General features: G+C 51.4%; 1 protein-coding gene across 5 annotated transcripts in view; it reads right to left on the bottom strand.

Annotated features, from left to right (window-relative positions):
• Positions 1 to 22714, bottom strand: part of IQSEC1 (IQ motif and Sec7 domain ArfGEF 1) — a 268694-nt gene extending 245980 nt beyond the window's left edge. For 3 of the 5 annotated variants that reach the window (XM_066195697.1, XM_066195701.1, XM_066195700.1), the window contains exon 1: positions 21345 to 21810. In XM_066195697.1, the coding sequence (XP_066051794.1) occupies positions 21345 to 21610 (266 nt within the window). In that variant the 5' untranslated portion in view covers positions 21611 to 21810. Of the gene's footprint in view, positions 1 to 21344; positions 21817 to 22651 lie in introns of those variants that run through there. The other 2 variants (XM_066195698.1, XM_066195705.1) reach the window with 2 other exon arrangements.
• Between the last annotated feature and the right edge of the window lie 353 nt (positions 22715 to 23067).

Below are 23067 nucleotides of genomic sequence, written 5' to 3'. Positions count from 1 at the left end.
TCCGCTTGAATCACAGTTATAGCAATTTAATTATTCTCACCTGATGCAGAGCATTCACTTTAAGGGCTTTGCACGGGTTGCAAATGACGGTATTTAAATAACTTTCCGTGGTGCCCCGGCAGCTGCTGCTGAGCTGAGGGAACACAGAAATGGGTCACCGTGACATAACACCAGAGCTCATCACGTCACTGGCCCTGGGAGCCCTGAAAACATCCACTGCTGCCACCTGGATCATGCTGAGGTCATAAACTGCTTGGACATCACCTGAGCCAGGGCATTCCAGGGCCGCTCCAAAGCCTGCTGGGTGTGATTTACACCCTGGGCTGTGCAGGGAAGAGAGGTGACAAAAAGATGCCACAGGCTGAACGTTGGCATCTGATACAGAACAGATGAACTCACTTCATTAAGCTGGCTACTTAATAAAAATCTATCTCTGCAAATAAAAAATGAGAATTCAAAGCTGTCCCATTAAGGAGTTATTTTGTATTTTAGCTGTAAACGCTGCTGTTGCTCGTGCTGCTGCTGAGGATTTACTGGTTTTTAAAAACTGCGCTAACCCCAGTGCTTCTGCAGAACAGATCAATTGTAGGGAAATTTAAGAGCCCTATCTGTTAAACCCGAGCTTTGCAGGGAGGAGATCAGTAGCTTCTCTAGAAATCAATTAAATTGAGCCCCTGTCCTCACACTCCTGCCCTGAACGTGGTGGGGTTTTGGCAAAGGCTTAAGCAAAATATTCTCCTTCACAAATAAAAACACAGGCCGGTCTCTCACTTCACTGCAAGCCAAACATCTTTCCCCAGAGAAGCATGAAAATCCAGCATGTGCCACAGCAAAATCTCTCAAAAGCACAGCCTGGAAATATTCTCTCAACAGGGCTGGGATTCTAAACAGTGACTGCAGCATGGGGAAGTTCAAATATTCAATATTGTCAGATTCGACAAACATTCCCAATTCCCCTGCATAACAATCTTTACCCTCTTTTTTATCCCAGTCCTTAACCCGTGCCTTGGAAGGTGACTGAACTCTCCAGCTTCCCCACCACAATAGTGTGAATATTTCTTATTTTATTCATTCCATGATGTACTGAAATGACAGCTATGGAGAGGGAACTCTTGAGAGCTCTTCCTGCACGCTCCCCACGCAATTATTTTAAAACACTTCCCCAGCTGCCAGCTTCTCCTCCTGACAGCTGGCCCTGGCTCCCTCCTGGCCACAGCCTGGCTTCCCTCCACAGAAGATTCAGCCAGAGGCTGGAGAGATGCAATTGGAACAGAATGCAGAGATTTGAAGCTCTTTACAATTGGTTTATTATCTTTTCTCCTTCAGTTCTAGAGTGCACCAGCATGCTTCCTGTCTGCTGAATGCTCTGCATGGGAAGGGAAATAATGGTGCAGAGCCCTCAGGCAGATGAGCAGGGGCAGTGGCAGCATTTCTTGGTTATCCCTGGGAAAGGCACATCCTAATTCAGCAGAACCCTTAAATGCAGGGCTCCCTGTAGCCCCACTGACTTCATTAACTGCCCGTGTGCAGTTTAAACGTTTCTGAAGGATTAGCAAAGCTTTGCCCTGCCTGATGCTGAGCTTCAAATGAATTTGGCAAGACAGAAAGTGAACACTTAGAATCAAACTGTTAAAGGAACTGCACGGGAGCATTTATTCCTAACAAGCCACACTTGAACTTACAGTCTGCAGTCCATAAGCCCCAGCTCCTTTAAAGCCCTGAGCAGTGATCTTCACTGCTCTAAAAGAAATACCGAAGAGTTGGGAGGTCAGCCCCACCTCTTGAGCATTTTACCCCCTAGAAAAGCCCCTGCAGCAGGGCAGAGCAGCCTCAGTCTCCCATCTCAGAGTGTATTAAATTATTCAAACACCATCCCAGTTTCAAAGACAAAGTGGGTTCCTAAACACGTTTCCTAGGCGAGTGTTAATGCTGGGTTATTTGCAAATAAAAATCTGTGAGATTCCAGCACAGCTCCACATTCTCCTACATCAAGGATAAACCCCTGCTCTGTTATTAACAAACAGCTCCTCACTTCCCATCTGCAGCTCTTGGAAGTGACAGAAAAGTCAATCACGACACTAGTCCTAACACTCCAAGCAAAACCACGCAGGGTTGTATGAAGAACCCATCACTGCCAGGCTCCAAAATGTCCTTTTCATGCTTCTGAACCAGGAGCTGCTCCCACACTGCTGACACTCAGCCTGCTGATCAAGCCTGAGAATGCACATAACGCCCTGCAGTGTGCACTAATTACCTCAAGCATCAATTACCAGCCCAATAAAGCCATTTGCAAGGAGTGACAGTCAGGAGCTTGCTAGGACTCGATGTCATTCAGCATTATTAAATTTGCAATCCATCCTCATCCCATGTTGTGCAAGCCAGACCACAGGTAAGCTGATTTACCACGTCAGGTTCCACTTCATGGCCCTAAACACACAGGGGAATCTTTTTCCTGATCTGGAAACAGGAAGAGGGTCTATAAAAAGGCCCATAAAAACAGTTCATCATCTACCAGAACACACACAAGAAAAGAATCATTAGTTCAATATCAACACTGTTCTTCAAATTTACTGGGGTAAGAGAACTGTAATCTGTTCCAAATAAAGCTAAGTCAACATCTACAAATAAAAGCTATTCTATTTAGAGCATATTTATTCTCTTGATCTACTATAAGAGGGGTTTGTAAGATGTTTCGCCTGTAAGAACACAGCCAAACCTGACAAGAAGCATCAATGCATGACAGTCTCAGAAAGATCAGGGAAAGAATGACCCAAGGAACGTGAGGGTAACCTTCAAAAACCAAGTTCACATCTAACAGGAGCAGAAGAAATTAAGAATTAGAATAAAAGGTTCTCACTTTATTTGTCTGGGCAAACAGATGTTATTTGGCCCAGTGCTTGTATCAGCAACAGGGTCTGTAAAGCAAGCCCCAAATGTCAGTTCAGAAAGGTGATCCCTTCCTAACAGGCAGAAGTAACGGGAACGCCTGCTCATGTGCTGCAGGAGTTTGAGGGAGGGAGTGGCAAAGAAAACAAGAGCCTGGTTAATTCTTGACATTTAGAGCCAACCCTCAGCTGGAGGCAGAGCTGCACCCCGGCTCCCAGAACCTGAGCAAGTTTTCCAACAGCCTCATCTTTCACTGGGGTGGACACAAAATCAGATGTGGAAGAAAGCCCGGAGCCCACTCCTGATCCTCTCCGAGCACGCTGAGCAGCCCTGGTGGCAGGAGCACGGTAGTAGCTCCTGACTTGGGACTAAAAATACCAGAGAATGTTTTCCAAGCAAGACGAGACATTTAGTCACAGACACCTTTTAATTGCATTTCACGTGGCATTTACAGTTGGCTCCTCTGAATCCTTTTTCTGGAGGGAGGAGAGGAAAGAGGGGGAAGTCCTGTGTTTTCCAGGCGAGCTGTTCTCCGAGGATTTTCTTCCCTTTCCCACATAAAGAACAAGCTTTTCACCAATGCCAAGGCTCCAGCACCAGCTGGTTCCAGCGAACAGCACTGGTGCTATAAGTAGGTTCTCTACACCCACTCCATGGAACTGGAATTTCAGCAGCACTCTGGAGATGTGAATGGCAAAACTCCCTCAGCAGCGTGGCACTGTAGCAATGTGTCTCTATAACAGGCCATTCTGATGCACCAGCCCAACTGGTTGTGAGTAATATTATCAAACCACCTGAAGTTTTATTGTTAGAGCTCTCAGGAATTCATCAAGGTTACTGAAAAAACCCAACAGGATCAAAACCAAAAAGAAAGCCTAAGAAAATGTCTGCAAAAAAAAAAGTAAATCCTAGACAGGGGAAGCACAACGTGAGGATGGGCGCTTGACCGACTGGATGTGCTGAAGGATGTGTGCCTGCCTCAGGAAGAAGCAGCTCAGCCAACCCAGAGATGTGTGCCCACGTGAACAATAAATCTAGAATCTACATTTGCCATGAAATGCAAACAATAAACAGCTTCTGTTAAAATATATTAGTTCTGTTATTCAGTGGCCCATTTCCCCCAGCGTGGCACAGAGCCTCCAGCTGTGGGCCAGGACTGAATCCTTCATCCCCAACCCTCCTGGGACAGTGGGGAGGATGCACAGCACAGAGAGGCAGACAAGCCACTCGTGGCTACTCAGGAATTCCACTCCAGCAACAAAGGAAACACAGAGTCAGCGACTGAATGAATATCCTGATGCTTTGTCAGCAGCACTGGCCACTGAGAGCCCTGGCTAAACCTGCCACGCTTCTTAGTGCTTCAGGTTGATCCATTTACTTAATTATAAACAAGAGATCAGACAGCAATTCATTTTGCTTTGTTGGGAGGTAGAAGGGGGTTTAATTTTTATTTTTAAGTCATTAAGACCAAGTCACAGCAAACTTTGTCCTATGCCCTTTTCTACTGCAGTGCTAAAGAAAGACTTTTCTCAGAATAGCCCAGTTGTGAATTTTAAGTTCATTGTGTGCTTTAAGTGTTGCAGAGTGGCAAAAAAACTTCTGAATTAGAGCAGCAGCTACCATAAACTGGAGGTAGCTCCACTCAAGGAAGTCTGTCCACTTGCTGGATCTTCCCAAATTTCAAAAGAAGTATTACCAAAATAAAAGAAACATCAAGAAAACACAGTTCTAAGAACGCAGAGCTGCCAGTGTACTTGAAATCACTGTAAATATCAGTTATAAAGCGTTCTCCAAGAAAAAAATAAATAACCCAAAAAACAAAAACAAAACAAAAAAAACACCAAAAAAAAACCTCCAAAAAAACCACTCCAAAACACCTTTAGCCTTAAGTATTTAAATACCCCAAAGAAGAAGAAAATCCAGTTGGTAAATAAAATGTGGCTGCTGAGCAGAAAGACTGTTAAAGGCTTTCTAAGGTAAAATTGTATTTGGATAATTCCTGAAAAACCCAAGCTCCAACAGACTGCTTAGGCAAATACACTGTATATATTACATTAAAAATATAATTTTTTTTTAACAAAAACATGAATATCAACATAAAATCTCACTGTAGCTCATTTTCACTGCCTCAGCTGTTAAGTTGTGCCATATCACCCTTGTTCGGAAAGTTCTAAAAGTCCATTTTCGCGAGAGGAAAAAAGCGCAGCTGGAGCATCCCAGCCCCTCATCCAGGCAGGCTCCGTGTCCCAGCACAAAAAGGCAGCAGAGAAATGACACCTTTGCCTTCTGCACAGCCAGAAACACCCAGAATTCCAATGAGGATCCTTCCAGGCTCATGTCAAAACCCTTAAAAAAGCTCATTTTTCAACCTCACCTTGGCCACCCCAGCCTGAACAAGCTGCTCAGGCAGCACAGGGGTGAGAGCAGCAGGGAGGGCAGAGGGGTGGGGTGGGAAAGGGAATTCTCCTGGAAAACTGGGAGCAGGGACAGGTGGCCAAGGCAGACACACCTGATCCCTTCCTTCAGCACTCTCAGAGCTGTATTCAGCACACACTCAAACCGTGCAGCCACCATGGAATGTTTTGTTGGGTGAGGAAGGACAAAAGGATGTCAGTGGCTGTTTGCCCACCTTTGGTTGACTGAGGTAAAATAAAGTTGTGAAAAGCCACCAGAGTCTGAGATTTTTGGTGGGAATTTTTCGTTTGTTTTGGGTTTTGTTGGGTTTTGTGTTTTGTTTTGGTTTTTTGGTTGGTTTGTTTTTTGGGTTCGTTTTGTTTTGGGGGGGTTTAGTTGGTTGGTTCAGTTTTATTGGTTTTTCATTGTGTTTATTGGGATTTTATAAAAACTAGCACGAAAAGGGAAGTTTCCCAAAGTATAAATTACTGTCCACACTACTTTTATGAAGGGAAACGGGATTTTTTTTTTTCTTTCTTGCTACCAAAGCAAGTGAATGAGCAGGGCTGGGTTTTTCAGTTGCCTTGAGTAAGGCTGCAGTGATGTATTCCTTCAGCTCAGTCTGCAGCATGAAAAATCACATTGTCAGAGGTGCAGAACATAACCCAGCCACCTCCCAGAGCTACCAAAGCAGCAAATCCTCAAGCAACTGCTTTCCCCAGAAATACCACAATTAATAGTTAATGAGCTGGTGCTGTGCAGCTGCCTTCTGCTGTTTGTAATCCTGTCCTACCTACAGGAAGCCTCCAACGGGGACTTTGATGCTCAACAGTGGATAACTGGCCACATGTAAATAAAAATATCTGCAGCTCCGTGGGTAGTGAGACATCAGAAGCACTAGACATTGGTGTGAAGGTGGAAAATGAATGTAAAGAGCTCACGGCCCCATGGAGGAAGTGAAAAGAGAAAGCCCGTACAGAATCGTCATGTGAGGCCAAGCTAACAGATGGACCCCAAATATAAACTCTTGGGAGGTTAGGAAAGCTCAGCAAAGACAAAGTTAAATCTGGGAGGGCTCTCTGGAGTGCTTTTAGAGGAGCTGAGCAGAGCCAGGACGGCAGCAATCTTCCCCAAGCTCTGTTTTCCAGCTACAGCTGAGCACGGAGAAGGGGCTCTGCTCTAAAATGAGGAAACGCCCCAAGAGCACCAGGGTTTTCAGCCTCTCTCTCAGAGAAAAACGGTTGGTCAGTGGAAAGCCAAATTCACAACAACAAAGTCACTCCGCTCTCCAAATGCTGCAGTGCAAGGGGAGATCATAAATTAGGCAGATAAATAATTTAGTCTCCTGCCTGCTCTGTTTGGGTATTTTGACACAGGATTTTTTTAAGCACTGAGGACTAACAGAACAACTTGTTTTTCTGGGCACCCTGTGCCAGGGCATCCTCACCCTCCCAGGGAACAATTCCTGTCCCACATCCCATCCAGCCCTGCCCTCTGGCAGTGGAAGCCATTCGTGTCCTGCCCCTCCATGCCGTGTCCCCAGTCCCTCTCCAGCTCTCCTGAAGCCCCTTCAGGCCCTGCCAGGGGCTCGGAGCTCTCCCTGGAGCTTCTTCTCTCCAGGTGAGCACCCCCAGCTCTCCCGACCTCTGTTCTTTATAAGAAGATTTCCAGCTCAAGGAACAGTTATCCCCCAGGAGGTCCCGGAGCTGCAGAGCAGCAGCTCAGGCATTCAACCCTTCTTCATTCACACCTTCTCAAGCATGGGCAGAGCACCAGTACCTCAACACTTGATAACAAACACAAAATTAGCCAAGAGAGAAGAGAACTGAGCAGCTCTGACAGCATCCCAGGCTCCCCCATCCCCAGGCACTCCTGTTGATTTTGGCTTTTTCCACATCCCAGGCAATACTATTATTACAGCTCAGAAGTCTGACTCCTTTCAAATAGACAGGTAATTAGAGATTTGAGTTTCTCCATCCCCCAGGAATCGAGATCAAGCCACCCCACACTGACACTGCTCTTCAGAAATAACAGCGACCTGCTTAAGTTAAAGAAAGAGATTGTGGATCCTGCCAAAGAATTCTGGTAAAACTCACTGCCTGACCAGCTGGCAGAAAGTCACAAGCAGCACACTTGAGTCTTTCCTGTTACCTTCCCTGCCTTAAGGAAAATACCACAATTAGTGAAGGTAATGTTGTACAGCGGCCACCAGCTATTAAAGGCAGACTCCCTGGCAGAGTCCCATCCTTTGGGAAGGAGCAGATCAACCTGCAGCAGTCAGGAGCTCCCCACCAGCAGCACTTTCTGCCCGAGTGGGGCTCCTGCCCAGTTAACTCTCCAGCAGTCCAAACAAGCACTCACTCTTTCCTGAGCACAAGCAGCAAAGTGGAAATCCTGTGCTCAGTTGAGCAGGTGACACAGATTTGAGATATTTTGTTGGCATTTCAGCTACCAAGGAGCACGATGGCTTACAAATTGGCTATTTGTCTCTAAATGGTCTCTCTAGGTCCTTTTGTAGGAGTTTTAAGGGAAAGCTTGAAGGGTTTGGCTCAAAAGGCTTTGAGTGTTGAGCTTGTCGCAGTCCACAACTGTCCCTGGGGGGAAATGGAACCACTTGTGATTACTGGTCAGTGTTCTGTGGACTGGAATCACAACAGTTTAATGGCATTCATTATTACAACAGCAGGCTGCTGAACAACTACTTTACAGAATCTACTCCTAGACAGAATACCAGAGCATAAATCAACATAAGGCACAAAGACTGACCAAGTTCCAGACCTGCACGAGCTGAATTATTAAGCAAATAATAATCGTTATTATTTGCTTAATAATTATTATTTGCAAATAATAATAATGATTTGCTTATTAAGCAAAGCTCTGGTGACCTTTGCAAGGTACCTTTGTAGAGTTAGTTAAGTATGTTGGTGATGCCAACGTTCATTGCATTGTTAGCATGAGGGAAGTATGTTCTAATTAAATCACGTTAGCTGCAAAAGGACTCCTCATTCTGAGATGTTTAATGATTTCCTTCACTTGAGATGACTCAAACCACCTCTGCTCCTTTCTCAGAGCCTGGGAAGCACCTGTTTAAAGATGTTTGATGCCTTCGGTTTGAGCTTTGATGTATTTCACGTTCTGTGCTGCCCAGGGGTGCAGTTCTGAGCTCACATTCAGTGTCACTCAGCTCTCTTCACAGAACAGGGACACAAAACAAATCCTTTTCCTGCTGAGGACCAAGGACAGCTTTCAGGCCCAACAGCACAAACAAGGGTGGGCTGGAGGGAGGGACAAGAAGGATGGGACCTCACAGCCTGGAGCTGTGATTGGACAATTAAACCCCAATGTGCAAATGGACCCAAACTTATCAAAGTGTGAGACCTTGTGACTGTCTATTTTGTGACCATTCTGGGTCCACCTTGGGTGTAGCCCTGGCCAGGCTCTTGTCCTGCCCAAGGTGTGTCCTTAAAGGTCTTTCAATAAATACTTAGTTTATTCTCCAGCTCTGTCCAGTCTCTGTTTCAGGTCAGCCTTCCCAAGGCATCATGTTCACACAGAAAAAGTCACTTTAAACAAAGGCAGTGTCACAGGAGTAAACCCAGACCACACACCCCTCTCCCTCAGCAGGCAGCTCAGACTGGCACCTGATTTACCAGCAGTGTTCCCTACTCCAGGGTAAAATACTCAGACGAGGTCCTAAGAGTGCCCACAGCCCTCAGAGCCAAGTGAGGTCAAGGAAATAATGGGTTTTTCATGAGCAAGTGGAGGTGAAGATCATGGCTTGTGTCAGCAAGTTCTGGTGATGTATCACATTACATAATAAGGAAGGCTCGGTGCCGGGAAGCACTTTCCTCAAGGAGTTACATAACTCTGCCATGTGTTTAAAAAAATTCTCCTTTCTTGCTTTCAGAGCAAGCAGGAGAGAGGACAGACAACCCCCAGCTCCCAGAGCAGGAGCTGCTCTGATCAGATGCATTTGGGTGGGAATAAGATCACTGGAGGAAGTTGTCAGATGGGTGAAAAAAAGGCAGGTGAGGGGAAAAAAAAAAACCCCAAAAAACCCACTCCTAGCACATAAAAACACCCCATGAGATTAGAGCCTGAGATCTATTTTGGAGTACCAATGGCAGCACCAAGCTCTCGGTGATGGGTTCCAAGACAGGCACATTTCTACCATAAGTTGTCACTATATTGAAGCAGAGTGGAGAGGGTAGGAAAAAACACCCAAAGCACGATGTTCTCTCTGCTTTTCCAAGGATTGTTGGCTTCCTCTGAGATGTGAAGTCCCCCTGGAGACCCTGAGGTGTCACTGATCCCCTGGGACAGCCCCGAACCCTGCCCAGGCTCCAGCACAGCCCAGGGAGGGATGGATGTGTGCTCACCCTGAGCTGCTCCTGGCCTCAGCTGCCAGAGCTCCCACAGCCTGCCCCAGGAGTGGGAGCAGGTCCAGGGGGGACACAGGGACACTCCAGAGACAGCACAGCCTGCAGTGATCCCCTGCTCCTGCCAGCCTGAGGCTGCAGCCATCACTCACGTCAATGCTGCAACACTTGTGCACAACCAAAACCCCACTTAATCGTGGCGCTCTGAAGAGATTTCAGCAAATCTCCTTTTTAGGATTAAAAGCAACCTGTGCTGCTCAACACAGAATACAGATCCAAGCCCAACCCTTCTCTGTTTTTAAGCACCAAAGGCCAGGAAATTTGTACAGCACAACACTGGCAGGTGGGGAAAGCAGTAGGAGAAGTTAATTTCCGTGCCTCTCTCCTTCAGTTCCAGTCACCTGCTCATCAGGCTCCGATTAAACATTAAACCAGCACTAAGGTGACCTCCATCTACAGCAGGACATGGTCACAGGAGCCTGGCATGGGCCCGGCCACTAGAAATACATATGAGCAGGAGGAGCTCTTGACCTTTGATTCAAGAGGTCTCTCCCACCTTATATGTGAAGTAGTTTTTATCCTGCTTTTAGAATTCCATTGCAATGCAAGCCAGGAGCAGCTATTGAATTCCATCCACAGTCTCAGATCACTGCCTTCAAAGTTTTCCTCCCAAACCATTTGGAAAAAAAGGTCACAGGGAAGTTCTTTCGCTGCTGATTCTCCTCCTTTCCACGCCTGGCACTTTCATCTGCAAACACCTGACTGGCACAGGCACAAACACAGCCCATGGGGCAGGGGCAGTGCTCAGCACTAACTCTGTACCAGCACTGGTGTCACAACCCCAGCAAACCTGAAATAAAGTCAGCTTTCTCCTTTCCTGAAAGACAAAGTCATTCTCCCAACCCTTGACAACCTCAAGCACGCAAGAAGTGGTGGACTCAATTAAAAGCTTAAAATAGAACCAAGCCTGAAAGCTGAATATAGATTTTTACCTTATTCTAATCTAGCTGGCTCATTTGCATTGCACCCCAGCCCTCCCCTTGCACAGCAGGGCCTCACTCCTTGGGTCTCAATCAGGGAAAGCAGCACCAGGAAAGGCTGTGCTAAATGAAGAGGAAGATCCTCCAGGAAGGAGCCACGGGAAGGGTCAGACATCCCCACTTTACCTTCCTGCAATTACAGCCTGCTCACCTCTAGGGCATTACACACCCGAGTTATGTGCACGAATTAAGATACAAGACGATAGAGGCTATTTTTGCCTTTAAAAAGATCAGCACAGAGCGTTTGGTTTTAGCAGAGAATTTCAGCAAGGGTCACACTGAGGGTTTGGGAATCCCCACCCACAGTCCTGCCCAGGTGAAGCAGAAATCCAGGCAGAATGAACAGGCCAAAGCAGATGTTCTTTGGAGGGCACACAGCTCCTCCAGCTGTGGCCAGGATCAAATGCTTCTGCCATGGGGCTACACAGAAAGGTGGAATGCAAGGAAAAGTCAACATACCCCACAACAAAATTCTCCACAACACAGAGTCATTAATCATAACTCCCAGGAGCAGATAAAACCCCTGGGGATATTCCTACAACTGGGAATTCCTTCTTTGCTGTCACCACAAGGCCCTTCCACGCAAACAGCCCAGTCTGCCTACAAAGGGCCCCAGTGCACAAGCTGGAGAAAGACAGCCCAAAACTCAGGGCACACACAGCACACACAGCCCCGGCCCTGGAGCCACTGGATCCTGGCGCTCAAGTCAAGAATTTAAAATAAAGATCTATCAGAGGGCTTCGGATTTGAATAACAGTGCTTAAAATTCCAGAGGAACACCTGCCTGCCTCACAAGGAATGCATCAGGGGAACAAAGGACCATCAGGCAGAACGTTTCTGAGCCAGCTGCTGCTCTGAATTCCATGGTGAATGAAGGTGAAGTGGCTGCAGCGAGGGGAGCAGCGAGGATGAAGCAGAAGGATGGAGAGGAAGGATGGAGCTCAGGGCTCTGCAATCCCCCGGGGTCCCCCCAAACCCCTTGCACTGCAGGAGGAGAATCCCCCTCTGCAGGCTGCCCTGGGCAGGGCACTCAGGGCAGCTCACATCCCCTGCCCTGCCAGGACCTTTCCCTGCCATTGCCTGCACTGAGCACGGGTTCCAGCGGGGCACCAAGGAGAGCATCCCCAGAGCAAAAAACCAGCTCTGGGCGCACCCAAGGGCTCAGTGCTGGGCCTGTCCCACCAGGAAACCACGCTGAAACAATACTGTGGTCTGCCACAATCCTTTACATGTGAATTTGCTTCCTTTTCGTTCCTCAAAAAACGAGAAACCACCTTAATTCTAGTGAAATAGAACTTTCTAAATTCAGAAAACCATACCAAGAGATCAAGGCTGCAGATTGATGGGACCTGAACTGGAAGACAGTCCTTTGTCTGGAATGACTCACATGCATCCGTGACATTTTGCTGTATTTCCAGGACCATTAATAGCACACAGAAGACAAACCAAACAAGATTTCATATTCCCCACGCCTGAGCAGAGAGCCATTACATTCACAGAAAAACCGTGAAAAACAAAACGTTGCTGCAGTGAACCTCTGAAATTGAGGGAACCTGGACCAATCAAGCAAAGAGAGGTCGTGCCCACCTCATGTTAAAGCATTTCCTCATATTAAAGTGTCCCATTTCTCACCTGTAACCAGCCCCGGGGAGATTCTGAGCTCTGCTCACCCAAATCTGCTGCTCAACTCTGTTCCCCCTGAGCACTAAGGTCCCACCCGGCCCTGGTGGGGATTCCACCTACAGGCTGCCAGGCTGATGGTGCCCATTTACACCTCCTTAATGAAGGTCCTTAATTAGGGCACAGCTAATTGAAATGCAGTCGGAACCTCCAAGAAATGATGATTCTTTGGTTACAAAAGAGCTCTGTGGCCTCAGCCCCCTCCTTGTCCCAGGTCACCAGGTGTGTTTCCTTCTGCAGAGGACTCACGTTCTCCCAACTCTTCCCTTTATCACTGGATGTTCCTTTATTGCCATAGAAGCGTTTCTTGTTGTCCCTGATGTCCCTGGCTAGATTTAATTCTACCAGGGCTTCAGATTCCCCTGTGTGAGGACAACCTCCCTGTGCTCCCCCATGTTCCATGCCCAAAAGGAGCAATTCAATCTCCCAAGTCACTGTGAGCCAGGGGAAATCCAGCAAAGCTGGGAAACCCTGACAAACATCAACATCCCAAAGCCTGAAGAAGGCCAGGAGATTGCTCCCCCACCTTCCCCTGCTGCTTTCTTTGCCTCGTTAGAGAAGGCAGTGAATCCACACTCAGTCCGTGTGAATTACTGTGGTGCAGTTAGAGATGTATTACACGCATGTCTTTGTCTCCACTCGCGTTTGCCGGGGAAGTCTGACTAGAAATCTTATTAACATGCAAATAATGTATATTATATTTCAATCAGTTGCTATAGAGAGCTACTCAGCAGCAGCATTTTTCTTATCTAGCACAGCAGTGAGACTCAGTCTACACAGACACCTCGCAGCAGAATAATTTCCTCTCTGCGAATATTTTAGAACGGCTCCACTTGAAAAGAAAGTTTCCCTCTGCACTTTGAGGCAGAACTTAGCTCACGAGGAATCTTCAGCTGCGTTCCCAGCAGCCTTTCCGGCGGCAGAGGCGATGCAGGAGGAGCGGAGGTGTTGCCATTAGAAACGGGTCCCACGCCCCAGATGTGGTTCTGTGTCTGAGCAGCGGAGCCGGCAGAGGGAGCACGGCCCGAGCCCGGGATGGGGACGGATGGAAATGGGGATGGGGATGGATGGAGACTCCCCCGGGTCACAGCTCCGCACCCGACAGGACACAGCAGCGGGGACAAAAACCTGTGAGCCAGGGGCTCAGCTTCTGCTGGGAAAACTGCTCTCTGTCCTGCAGCATTTCACCCTCTGCTAATGTTTTGGCCACTTTGCAGCAGACTCAGCTCTGGAGCCAGGCTTGGAGAGCTGGGGGTGCTCACCTGGAGAAAAGAAGCTCCAGGGAGAGCTCCGAGCCCCTGGCAGGGCCTAAAGGGGCTCCAGGAGAGCTGCAGAGGGACTGGGGACAAGGGATGGAGGGACAGGACACAGGGAATGGCTTCACATTAACAGAGAGCAGGGTCAGATGGGAGATTGGGCAGGAATTCCTGGCTAGGAGGGTGGGCAGGCCCTGGCACAGGGTGCCCAGAGAAGCTGTGGCTGCCCCTGGATCCCTGGCAGTGCCCAAGGCCAGGCTGGACAGGGTTTGGAGCAGCCTGGGACAGTGGGATGTGTCTCTGCCGTGGCAGGGGTGGCACTGGGTGGTTTATGGTCCCTTCCCACCCAAACCAGTCTGGGATTCATTCTCTGATTTTAACCTCATTAGTTTTTCCTGCCATAAACCACACAAACCACATCATTAAACTCAAACAAGTTGTTTTAGAGCCACCAAGGCACCCAGGATTTTAAGAGGTTTGTTTGTCTCAAGTGTGCAGTTCAACACAACCAATTCTCAGCCCAGTGTCTGAGCAGCCCATTAAGAGAAGATCATTAACTCCGACTTGCCCAGCTGTAAAAGAGCCATCAGTGCCCTGCTCATTGTGCCAAGGGCAGAGAACAGGTCAGCAGGAGGGGCTGAGGAAACACCTCCTGCTCCTGCTCCTGCTCCTGCTCCTGCTCCTGCTCCTGCTCCTGCTCCTGTCCTCAGCCACAGGGCAATGACCATTAACAGCAACAATCCCCATCCACATTTCTGCTCAGCAAAACCAGCATCTCTCCCACTGCAGCACAGTGACTACAACAGCCGAGAATTCCAGTATTTTAGGAAATGCTGTGAAGGATCTGGAGAGGAATTCCTAGCAAGGAATGTGGGGGAAAAAAACAGCCCAGGGACAGGTACCCAGCAGCCAGTGGATGCACCGTCACATCCATCCCTTCAAACCACTCTGCTCTGCTGCACCACAGCCTGCTCACAGTGTCTCCATTTCCAATTCAGCAATTCTGCTGAGAAAAACAGTGCAATTAGGCAGGGATACGGGCAGAAAGGAATTATGACAACTTCATTCACGGGCTCGCTGAGCTGAGATGAAAGGCAGGAGCCTGGCAGGTACAGCCTAAAAGTATCTGCAGGCTGCAAAACACACCAAAAAAAAGGTGCAATTAACATAATAGAGAGGGTCTGAGTCGGAATGATGGGATCAAATTAGAATAATGCAAGTGTGGGCTGCACATCAGGAATTACTTCTGACCTGCAAAATCCACTTACCTAAGCAGCTTCCCACTCACCTCCTCGGTGCCTGGCACGGGATGACCTCCCTGCACCTGCACGCAGGAGCCTGGGACAGAGCACGGCTCCAGAGAACCAGCACTGAGCTCACCTGGTCCAGCCTGCCCTGCTCTGGGGGCAGCTCTGCACAAACTGGGGATGAGAACCCCAGCTGAGCCCCCAAACTGGGGCAACTCTCCTCAAATGGGAATGGTATCCCAGTACCCCAAACCAAGGATGGTACCCCCAGCTGAGCCCCCAAACTGGGGCAACTCTCCTCAAATGGGAATGGTATCCCAGTACCCCAAACCAAGGATGGTACCCCCAGCTGAGCCCCCAAACTGGGGCAACTCTCCTCAAATGGGAATGGTATCCCAGTACCCCAAACCAAGGATGGTACCCCCAGCTGAGCCCCCAAACTGGGGCAGCTCTGCCCAAACTGGGGATGGTTCTTTTTCTTTCAGATCTTCTGTGATCTGCCCTCCAATCAGCTCTTCCTCAAGACACTTCTTTGGGTGTGCTGTATTTTGCTTCAGGCTGTCAAAAAAGCTCCAACTTATTTTTTTGCCAGAACTCACCTTCCCTAAGGGCTGAAGGAGACTTGTCCTCCTAAGCAAATGACCAGGGCAAGGAGGCTGCAAGGGTCAGGAATGTTCTTCACCTCCTCCCAAAGGTTTGTCATCAAAGCTCAGCATCCCTCACCCAGCAGGGAGCTCAGGTCTTCAGCAGCAACCCTGACTTTTAGGGTTGACCCCAAAGCTGTATCCTGATGCACCAACCCAAACCTGCCGAGCTCTGAGAAGCCAAGGACAGGCAAAGCTGCTGCAGGGGCCATCCTGCTGCTCTCCCTGCTGTGGTTTCTGATAAAAACCACCAAGGATTGGCGCTGCAGACCAGGAGAGGACTTCCCTTGCCCTCCTTGGATGGGGACGGGCAGCAGTGTCCTGCTGTGAGCTCCACACGTGTGTGTGCACAGAGCAGATCCAGGCAGGCTTGGGGAGAGAGGGAAGTGGATGTTCAGACACACACCTGGCTCTCAGTGATCCCAGCAGCTCCCCAGGCCCCAGGATCCGTGAACATTGCCAGATCTTTTCCAGAAGTGCATCTCTGGAAGATGCACTTCTCAGTTTCCTCGACAGTGAATTCATAAGGCAGGCCATCAAAGCACCAACAAACACGAAAATGTTCTTTGTTCTTAAAGTTCAGAACACAACTCCAAAGCTGGGAGGCTCAAAAGCTGTGTTCTGTGTCAGCACAGTAAAAGGCTTCATTCCAGATCCAGCAAGTCCTGGTAATTCCTTAGGACTGCTCTGCTCTGCACGGGACATATTTACTTCAAGTTTTGAAACCATCTTTAAAGCTATTGTGTTACAGGATGGGTTACTCTCTGCTACACGGGTTTTTCTCTCCCAAAACAACAGGCATTTCTGTTTCTGGACCATGTTCTCCCTCCTCCCTCTGACTTCCCAGGAACTTTATTGATACCAGCACTCTGCTCTGGCATCACTGTGCTCCTGGCACCCCCCTCCCTGCCCTGGTTTATTGATTATACAGCACACATCAGTTTTCGAATGAATCTGTCTTTACGTGTTATCATTTAGCTTAACGTTTAGCAGATATTAAGTACAAGGATTTGCCAATATTTCAGAGATCCAAAATAATTTAGCTGAGTTTAGTTAGCAAGCTCACATCTTCTTACACATCCTCGCACTATTGATTTCCTGCAGCCTGCCAGCTCCACAAATGCCTGTTCTAAGGGCTGCTCACCCCTGTGCTGCTGTCCAAATCCTTCTAATGACCCCAAAACAAGGGCTTCAAAAGCAAAAAGCACTCCCCTCAGTGTGAAACCCTCACCTCAAGGCTCAGCAGCCCCACCATTCCAGTTACGGATTGAGAATGAAGTGAGCAGGGTTCTTTTAAGTTACTTGAAGGTGCGAGTTTCTGCCCAAAGCTGGGATTCCACCATCCCCACCTGCTCCAAGCCTGACAGGAGCAGCCTGCAGGAATAACCTGCTCAGCCTGGGCACAACCTGTGCTTTCCCCATGGATGTATTCCTCATGAGGCCAGGCAGATAAACACGCAGAGGTGATGCCGTGCCAAGAGCTGCACCGGCACTGCGAAACACTCCAAATTAGCCCAGCCACAAATCACACTTCCCCACGCTGCTGCTGGAGAAGCAGGACCCAACAGCAGCTCTTCATCTCCATCCCTGCTGCCAGGGAGGCAGAGAAAGCAGGAGCTTGCCCAAGCACGAGCTCCCTCCAGCAGATGCTGGGTACCTCCACTCCAGCACGGCAAACAAAAACAAGCTGCTGCTCAAGTGCAGAGCAGGCAGGGAAACGGGATTTACGTCATTTGAACAGTCTGTCTTAGCAAAGGACATCTCTGGAGGGAAAAAAAAACAACAAAAAAACCAGGAAAGAAAGCCCTGCTGGTCTGTAGAGGAATGCAGAGCGTGGCTGCTGCTGCCGAGGCTGTGGCAGGGCAGCTCCCAGCGCCCGCAGCCACAGGCCAAGTCACAAGCTCGCTCTATGTAGGGCACAACGCAGCCTTCACATGTGACTGTCACCAGAGCAACAACTTCAGCGACTCCACTGCTCCCAGCACACCTCGCCCAGACCCAGAGCAGCTCCCAGACACCCCGGGGGGGTCTCACAGCTCCACACCCCGGGGCTGCCGTGCCCCAGAGAACAAAACCAGCCCCAGATCCGTTTAAAAATAAATCAGCCGGGCCAGGTGCAGGATTCAGACCGAGATGCAAACAACAGCCTCTTCAGACTGTTCTGCCTCAGCAGATAACTCTGCTCTCCCTCCTCCTCAGCCTCTCACCAGGCACCTTCCCCGTGGAAAAGCAGAACTTTCCCCGTGGAAAAGCAGCCCAGTGTTTAACTTGACCAGGAGAAGCACAAACATCCCTCCCCAGGCTGCGAGGGGCCAGTGTTGGATTCCCAGACGCACAACAGTATCCTTCTGTAGATGTGAGACAGTGCAGTACATTTGGGTTTCCACCGCCCGAAAAACAAGTGTACTATTGAATTACACCGAGGAGCTGAGCTCTAGAGGCTCTTGGTGCTCCCCACACGTTAAATGAAATGGATTCACTCAAAACTAGACTTCTGCAACTCAGAGTTAAACACCTTTAGGAGTTAAACACCCATTGTTATCTTCCCTATGCTGATTCATCACATCTAACAAAGCCTCACAATCAACTATTCTCAATTCCACCGCTGCATTTTAATGTTGATTTGCTCTCGGCAAGTCATTGTGAAATTAGTGAGACCGCCCCCCAAACCTTTTTTGATCTGTCCTTGTAGGATAAGGAGCACACCTGCCCCTGCTCACCCAGCCCTCTGCTCCTCCCTCCCTGATTCCATCAGCAACTGGCACAAAATAAACTTTTTTTTCCACTCTGGGATTTTCTGGAAGTGCATAAACCAGATTATTTTAATATATTTATATACATAGTATTGGACTGAGTGTCTTTCTTCCAGAAGTCTGTCTCAGGGCTCATTATCAGTTCACAAGCTACAGAATTTCTACAACTGCACCAGCTTTTCTGAATTATTTAAGCAGTCTTCATCTGTATATTCCTTCCATTGTAAGAACTGAAAACTTTTAGGATCCTTGTGAGGATTTTGTTGTTTGGTGGGTTTTTACTATCTTTTATTAAGTATAAGACCTAACCATAACCATATTATCTCATATAACTCTTCCATACTTGCTTTTATACAAGTTAACCCCATCTGGCAACATGGAGCCCTGTCAGGGAGCCACAGCCACCTCACACAGGTGGAGCTGCTGCAGGACACGAGTCTGAGCAGTTTAGAAAAACTGTTCGAGGTACAGGACAACTTCTAAAAGGCCTGGTGTATTTAACTGAGAGAAGCCTGGTTTCCTTTAAAAAGGATTCCATTCTTTTTAGCTTTGAAGTACAGAAGTGTCAGGAAGAGCAGTGCCCATTTCAGCATCACTGTCATTCACCTGACACTGAACTTCAGCACACAAGGGACCCTCGTGCCCCACCCAGACATCCCCAAGGTGAATGGGAAAATTGGATCTGAGGAAACTGAGGCTGAGCTGCTGAAAGCAGAGCTACAGACCCCTGGAACCTGCAGGTTGGGCTGTCAGGCAGCTCAGGGAACTGTGGCACTGGGAGAAGTCTTTAAAACAAGGGTATTGTTCCCTATTTGCCAACTTGGAGACTTCCTCCATCTTTTGTATGCAGCCAGAGAATAAACTGATGCCATGAGTGGCTCCTGTCCCTGCTCCTGGACAGTGTGGGGCCTCAGCAGCCACTGCAACAGCCCCGTGCCACTGCCACAGCCACAGCCACAGCCACAGCCCTGTGCCAGGGCCACACGTGTCACCCACCCAGGGCCACCTGCAGGGAAGAAGGGGCTCCCTCCCAAGGGAGGACAATTTTGGCGGAGGAGAGGCGACAGCAGCACTGCTCAGATGAAGGTGGCCCTGAGGCTCCCCAGGCAGGCACGTGGGCCAAGGGCCAGGCCAGATGCACAGGGCTGGCTCCCAGCTTCCCCACTAAGCCCCCAGGCTATGCCTCAAAGCAATACAACTCTGCCATAAATATCCCAGATTAATTCTGATCCCAGCATCAAATCCACTTAAGAGACTTAAAAGCCTCCCGAGTCCCCAGAGCTGCCTGCCCAAGGAGGGCTCTGCAAATGAGTCCTGGGTTGCAGAGGAGAAATATCATCAAACAAGGCAAGCCATTTGTACAATTTTTGGTAATGTCGTTTGCAAGAGACAAATGGGACAAGATAGCTGAGTTGACATCTTGTACTACAGATACAGGCACAGAAATCCTCGGGTACTGGACATGGAGACATAGGATAGGATTAGTGTAAACATTCCATGTTTTCTGGAAACAGCTCCTTCTCCTTCAGGGATTGATTGATTGATTGATTGGTAAATGACAGCATGCTCTCCAGTTTATTAAATGAGCTATTTACTTTCGGAGAGACATCTCTGTTTATAAAAAAGCCTAAAGTGATTACCCCAGCGTCACATTAAGGAAAAAAAAAAAAAAGGCTTGTTAACACTGACAGCAAGAAGGGAGCTGGGCAGGCAGAGCCACTTCCCTTCCCGTTCTGCTCCCCTGGCCAGCGGCAAGGCTCGGGGACAGGAGCAGGCAAAGGGGACACTGAGTGACCAGCGACCCCTCTGAAGCCTCCACAGCAGCACTGAGAAAACGCTGCTCCGGAGCACCAGCATCCTCGGCTCCGAGCACAGCAGCAGCAGCACTTCCACCCTGCCGGCACCCGGGCCAGCTCCCGGGACATCCCTGCTCTCCGGAGGGAGATGCCCGAGCAGCTCCCGATCGAGCCAGCGCTGCCTCCCGCAGCGGGACGGGCACCCCGGGCATCCCGCGGCCGGAGCACGGTCCGGGGCTCGCCCTCCCTCGGGCGATGCCGTGTCTCGTATCTCGTATCCCGCGTCTCGGATCCCGTATCCCGCGTCTCGGATCCCGTATCCCGTATCCCGGATCCCGGGGGCTGGCGGCGGCCGGGAGCCGCCGCGTCTGTATTTTTATAAACCCGAGGAATTCGAGCGCAGCGGATCACAAACAGCCCATTGTGCCGTGTCAAGCAGCCCAAGCGGGCTCGTAATCCCACGCATGCTTTTCCCACTCCGCTCCGGGAAAGCCGAGCCTCAAACACTTTTCCAGAAGTAAAAACACGCCGGGAAAGCGCCGAGCTCAGTTCTCGCTATTCCCGAATCCCGGCTGCTTCGGAACCGCGCACCTAAGCGGCTTTCCCAGCGCTGGGGAAACGCAGACGATTAATTACAGCTTAGAGAGGCTGGGATAGATGCGGCGGCCGGGAGGCAAGGCGGCCCGAACGGGGCGAGCCGGCGCTGGCCCGGGCCAGCCCGGCGGTGGCGAGCGGCCAATGTTTACTGACCCCTGGCCGGGTCACTTTCGATGGCGACCGGAGCCAAGGGCCGCTCCCCGGAGCGCCGCGGGGCATCTCCCGGGGGGCCAGCGGCTCCCCACGCCGGGTGGCCCCGGTGCCCACGGAGCTCGGACCGGCAGCGAACACGCCACGGGGACGCGGGCAGGGCTCGCCCCGCTGCTCGCAGCGCCCCGGTACCGCGGCTCTGCCCGGGGCATCCCCGAGCGCCGCGGGCGGCGGTGGCCGCAGGGACAGCGGGCGGGGCAGCCCCGGCTCGAAACCCCCCGGGACCCCGGCCAGGGAGCGAGTGAGACACGGGGGACACGGCACGGGCTGGGGGGACGGAGGCTGCGGCCACCCCTGCGCTGTCCCCCCGCCAAGGCTGTCCCCCCGAGCCGCCCGGGGCACAGCCCGCAGGGAGTCCCGCTGCTTCCAGCTTCGGGCAGCCGGGGAAAGGGAAGGGAAAGCCCGCTAGGGAAACCCCCCGCCGCGCAAAAAAAGGGGCAAAGAAAGGCGGGCAGCGCTTACTTCTCGTGCCTGGCGTTCTCCTGGATGGCGCTCAGCACCCCCGGGGGCGCGGGGGGGATGCCCTGCTGGAGCCGGCATGTGGCCAGGTGCCGGTGATGCTCGTCCTGCAGGCAGGCATTTTCGTGGTACAACTTGGCCACTTGCTGCTCCAGCTCGTCTATCCTCCGCTTCTGCTTCTCCAGCAGCTCCTGCTGCGTCTCGATAATCTTGTTCAGCTCCTTCAGGTACTCGGCCGCCTTGCTGGGGTTCTCGGCGGGGCTCTCCATGGCCGCCCCGCACCTCCGCGGCGCGGGGAGGGGGGCAGGCTCCGGCCAGCGCGCTCCGCTGGCAACTTAAGCGAGAGGGGAGGAATAAATACCCCGGCGGAAAGCGGCGCCCCGCGGCCCCGAGCGTCCCCTCCTAGAGCCGCGGCCGGCCGGGCGGGCGGCGGCCCCGCGCCGCCATTGCTGCCGCTCGGCCCCCGCCGCCCAGCGAGGGCAGGGCCGCCGGCCGGGGGAGCCGGAGCCGCCGCCGGAGCCGCCCGGAGCCGCCCGGGCCCCGCCGCGCTGGCGCACGGCGCTGTTCCCCGCCGCCCGTCCCGCCCTGCCCGCGCCGCAGCCCCGCTCGCCCGTCGCCTGGCAGCGCCCGCGCCCCCGCCGCGCTCCGAGCCGGGCATGGGCAGGGGCGCGGGCCGTCCCTGCGCCGGGCCCGCCGCTCCCCGCCTCCCCCGCCGCGGCCGCCGCCGCCGCCGGGATGCGCTTAAGTAACGGCGGCCGCTCCTCCGGGGGGCCGGCGGGGGCTCGGCGAGCGCCCCATCCCGGCGCACCGCGTCCCTGGCTCTGCATCCCAGCCCAGCATCCCATCCCTTCATCCCATCCCTGCATCCCGTCCCCGCATCCCAGCCCAGCATCCCATCTTCATATCCCATTCCATCACCGCATCCCATCCCTGCATCCCATCCTCGTATCCCATCCCATCCTTGCATCCCATCCCTGCATCCCGTCCCCGCGCCCCATCCCAGCATCTCGTCCCAGAATCCCATCCCCGCTCCCCATCCCCGCGCGGCCCCGGCCCCGTTCCCCGCGGCGGGAGAGCCCCGGGAGAGGTGCGGGAGCGCTCTCGGGAGCGGGGCCCCGGGGCGGCGCGGGGAGCAGCGCGCTGTGCGCGGGGGCGGGCGGGGACCCGGCCTGCGGGGCCGGAGCTGTCCCTGCCGCAGCTGGGCAGCGGGGCTCCCGTGGCGGGGCTGGCAGCGGGGGTGGCCCCCCGCGCGCCCCAAGTCGGGTAGCAGAGCCCTCCGCCTCTCCCGTCAGCATCCCTGGCGTTAAAACCTCTGTTGGTGAAACGCTGCTTCCCGCTAAGGCTGCGTCAAGCCAAGAAAAGTTGCCGAGGTTTTGGGTCCTGCACCGTCCCAAGTGTGTGTTGGGAATGCTTGTGAGAACCGGGAGTAGGAAAGGGAAGCGGGGAGATACTGCAGGAAGAAGATAGGAAGGTGAAGACGTGCTTTTCTCCTCCCTTCCTCTTCATGTCTCCTTAATTTTTTTCCCCCTAATTTTTCTACCTCTTCTCTCCACCTTTCCACTTTTCAAGTTTACAATGAATAAAATTTCCTTAGAGGGGCTGTTCTGCTGTCACTGACGCCGCGACCCTTCGTGGTGGAGTCAGCTCTTCCTCACCTTTTCCAGGATGAGCCTGTGTTTCAGGAGCGGAGCCGGGGCGGCAGGGCGAGCCCGGGGCGGCTCCCGGG

This window comes from Chamaea fasciata, unplaced genomic scaffold (genome assembly GCF_029207755.1).
Source record: "Chamaea fasciata isolate MVZ Bird 193981 ecotype frontalis unplaced genomic scaffold, bChaFas1.0.hap1 SCAF_13, whole genome shotgun sequence".
Taxonomy (NCBI): Eukaryota; Metazoa; Chordata; class Aves; order Passeriformes; family Sylviidae; genus Chamaea; species Chamaea fasciata.
This window is presented reverse-complemented; position numbering and strand designations above follow the sequence as displayed.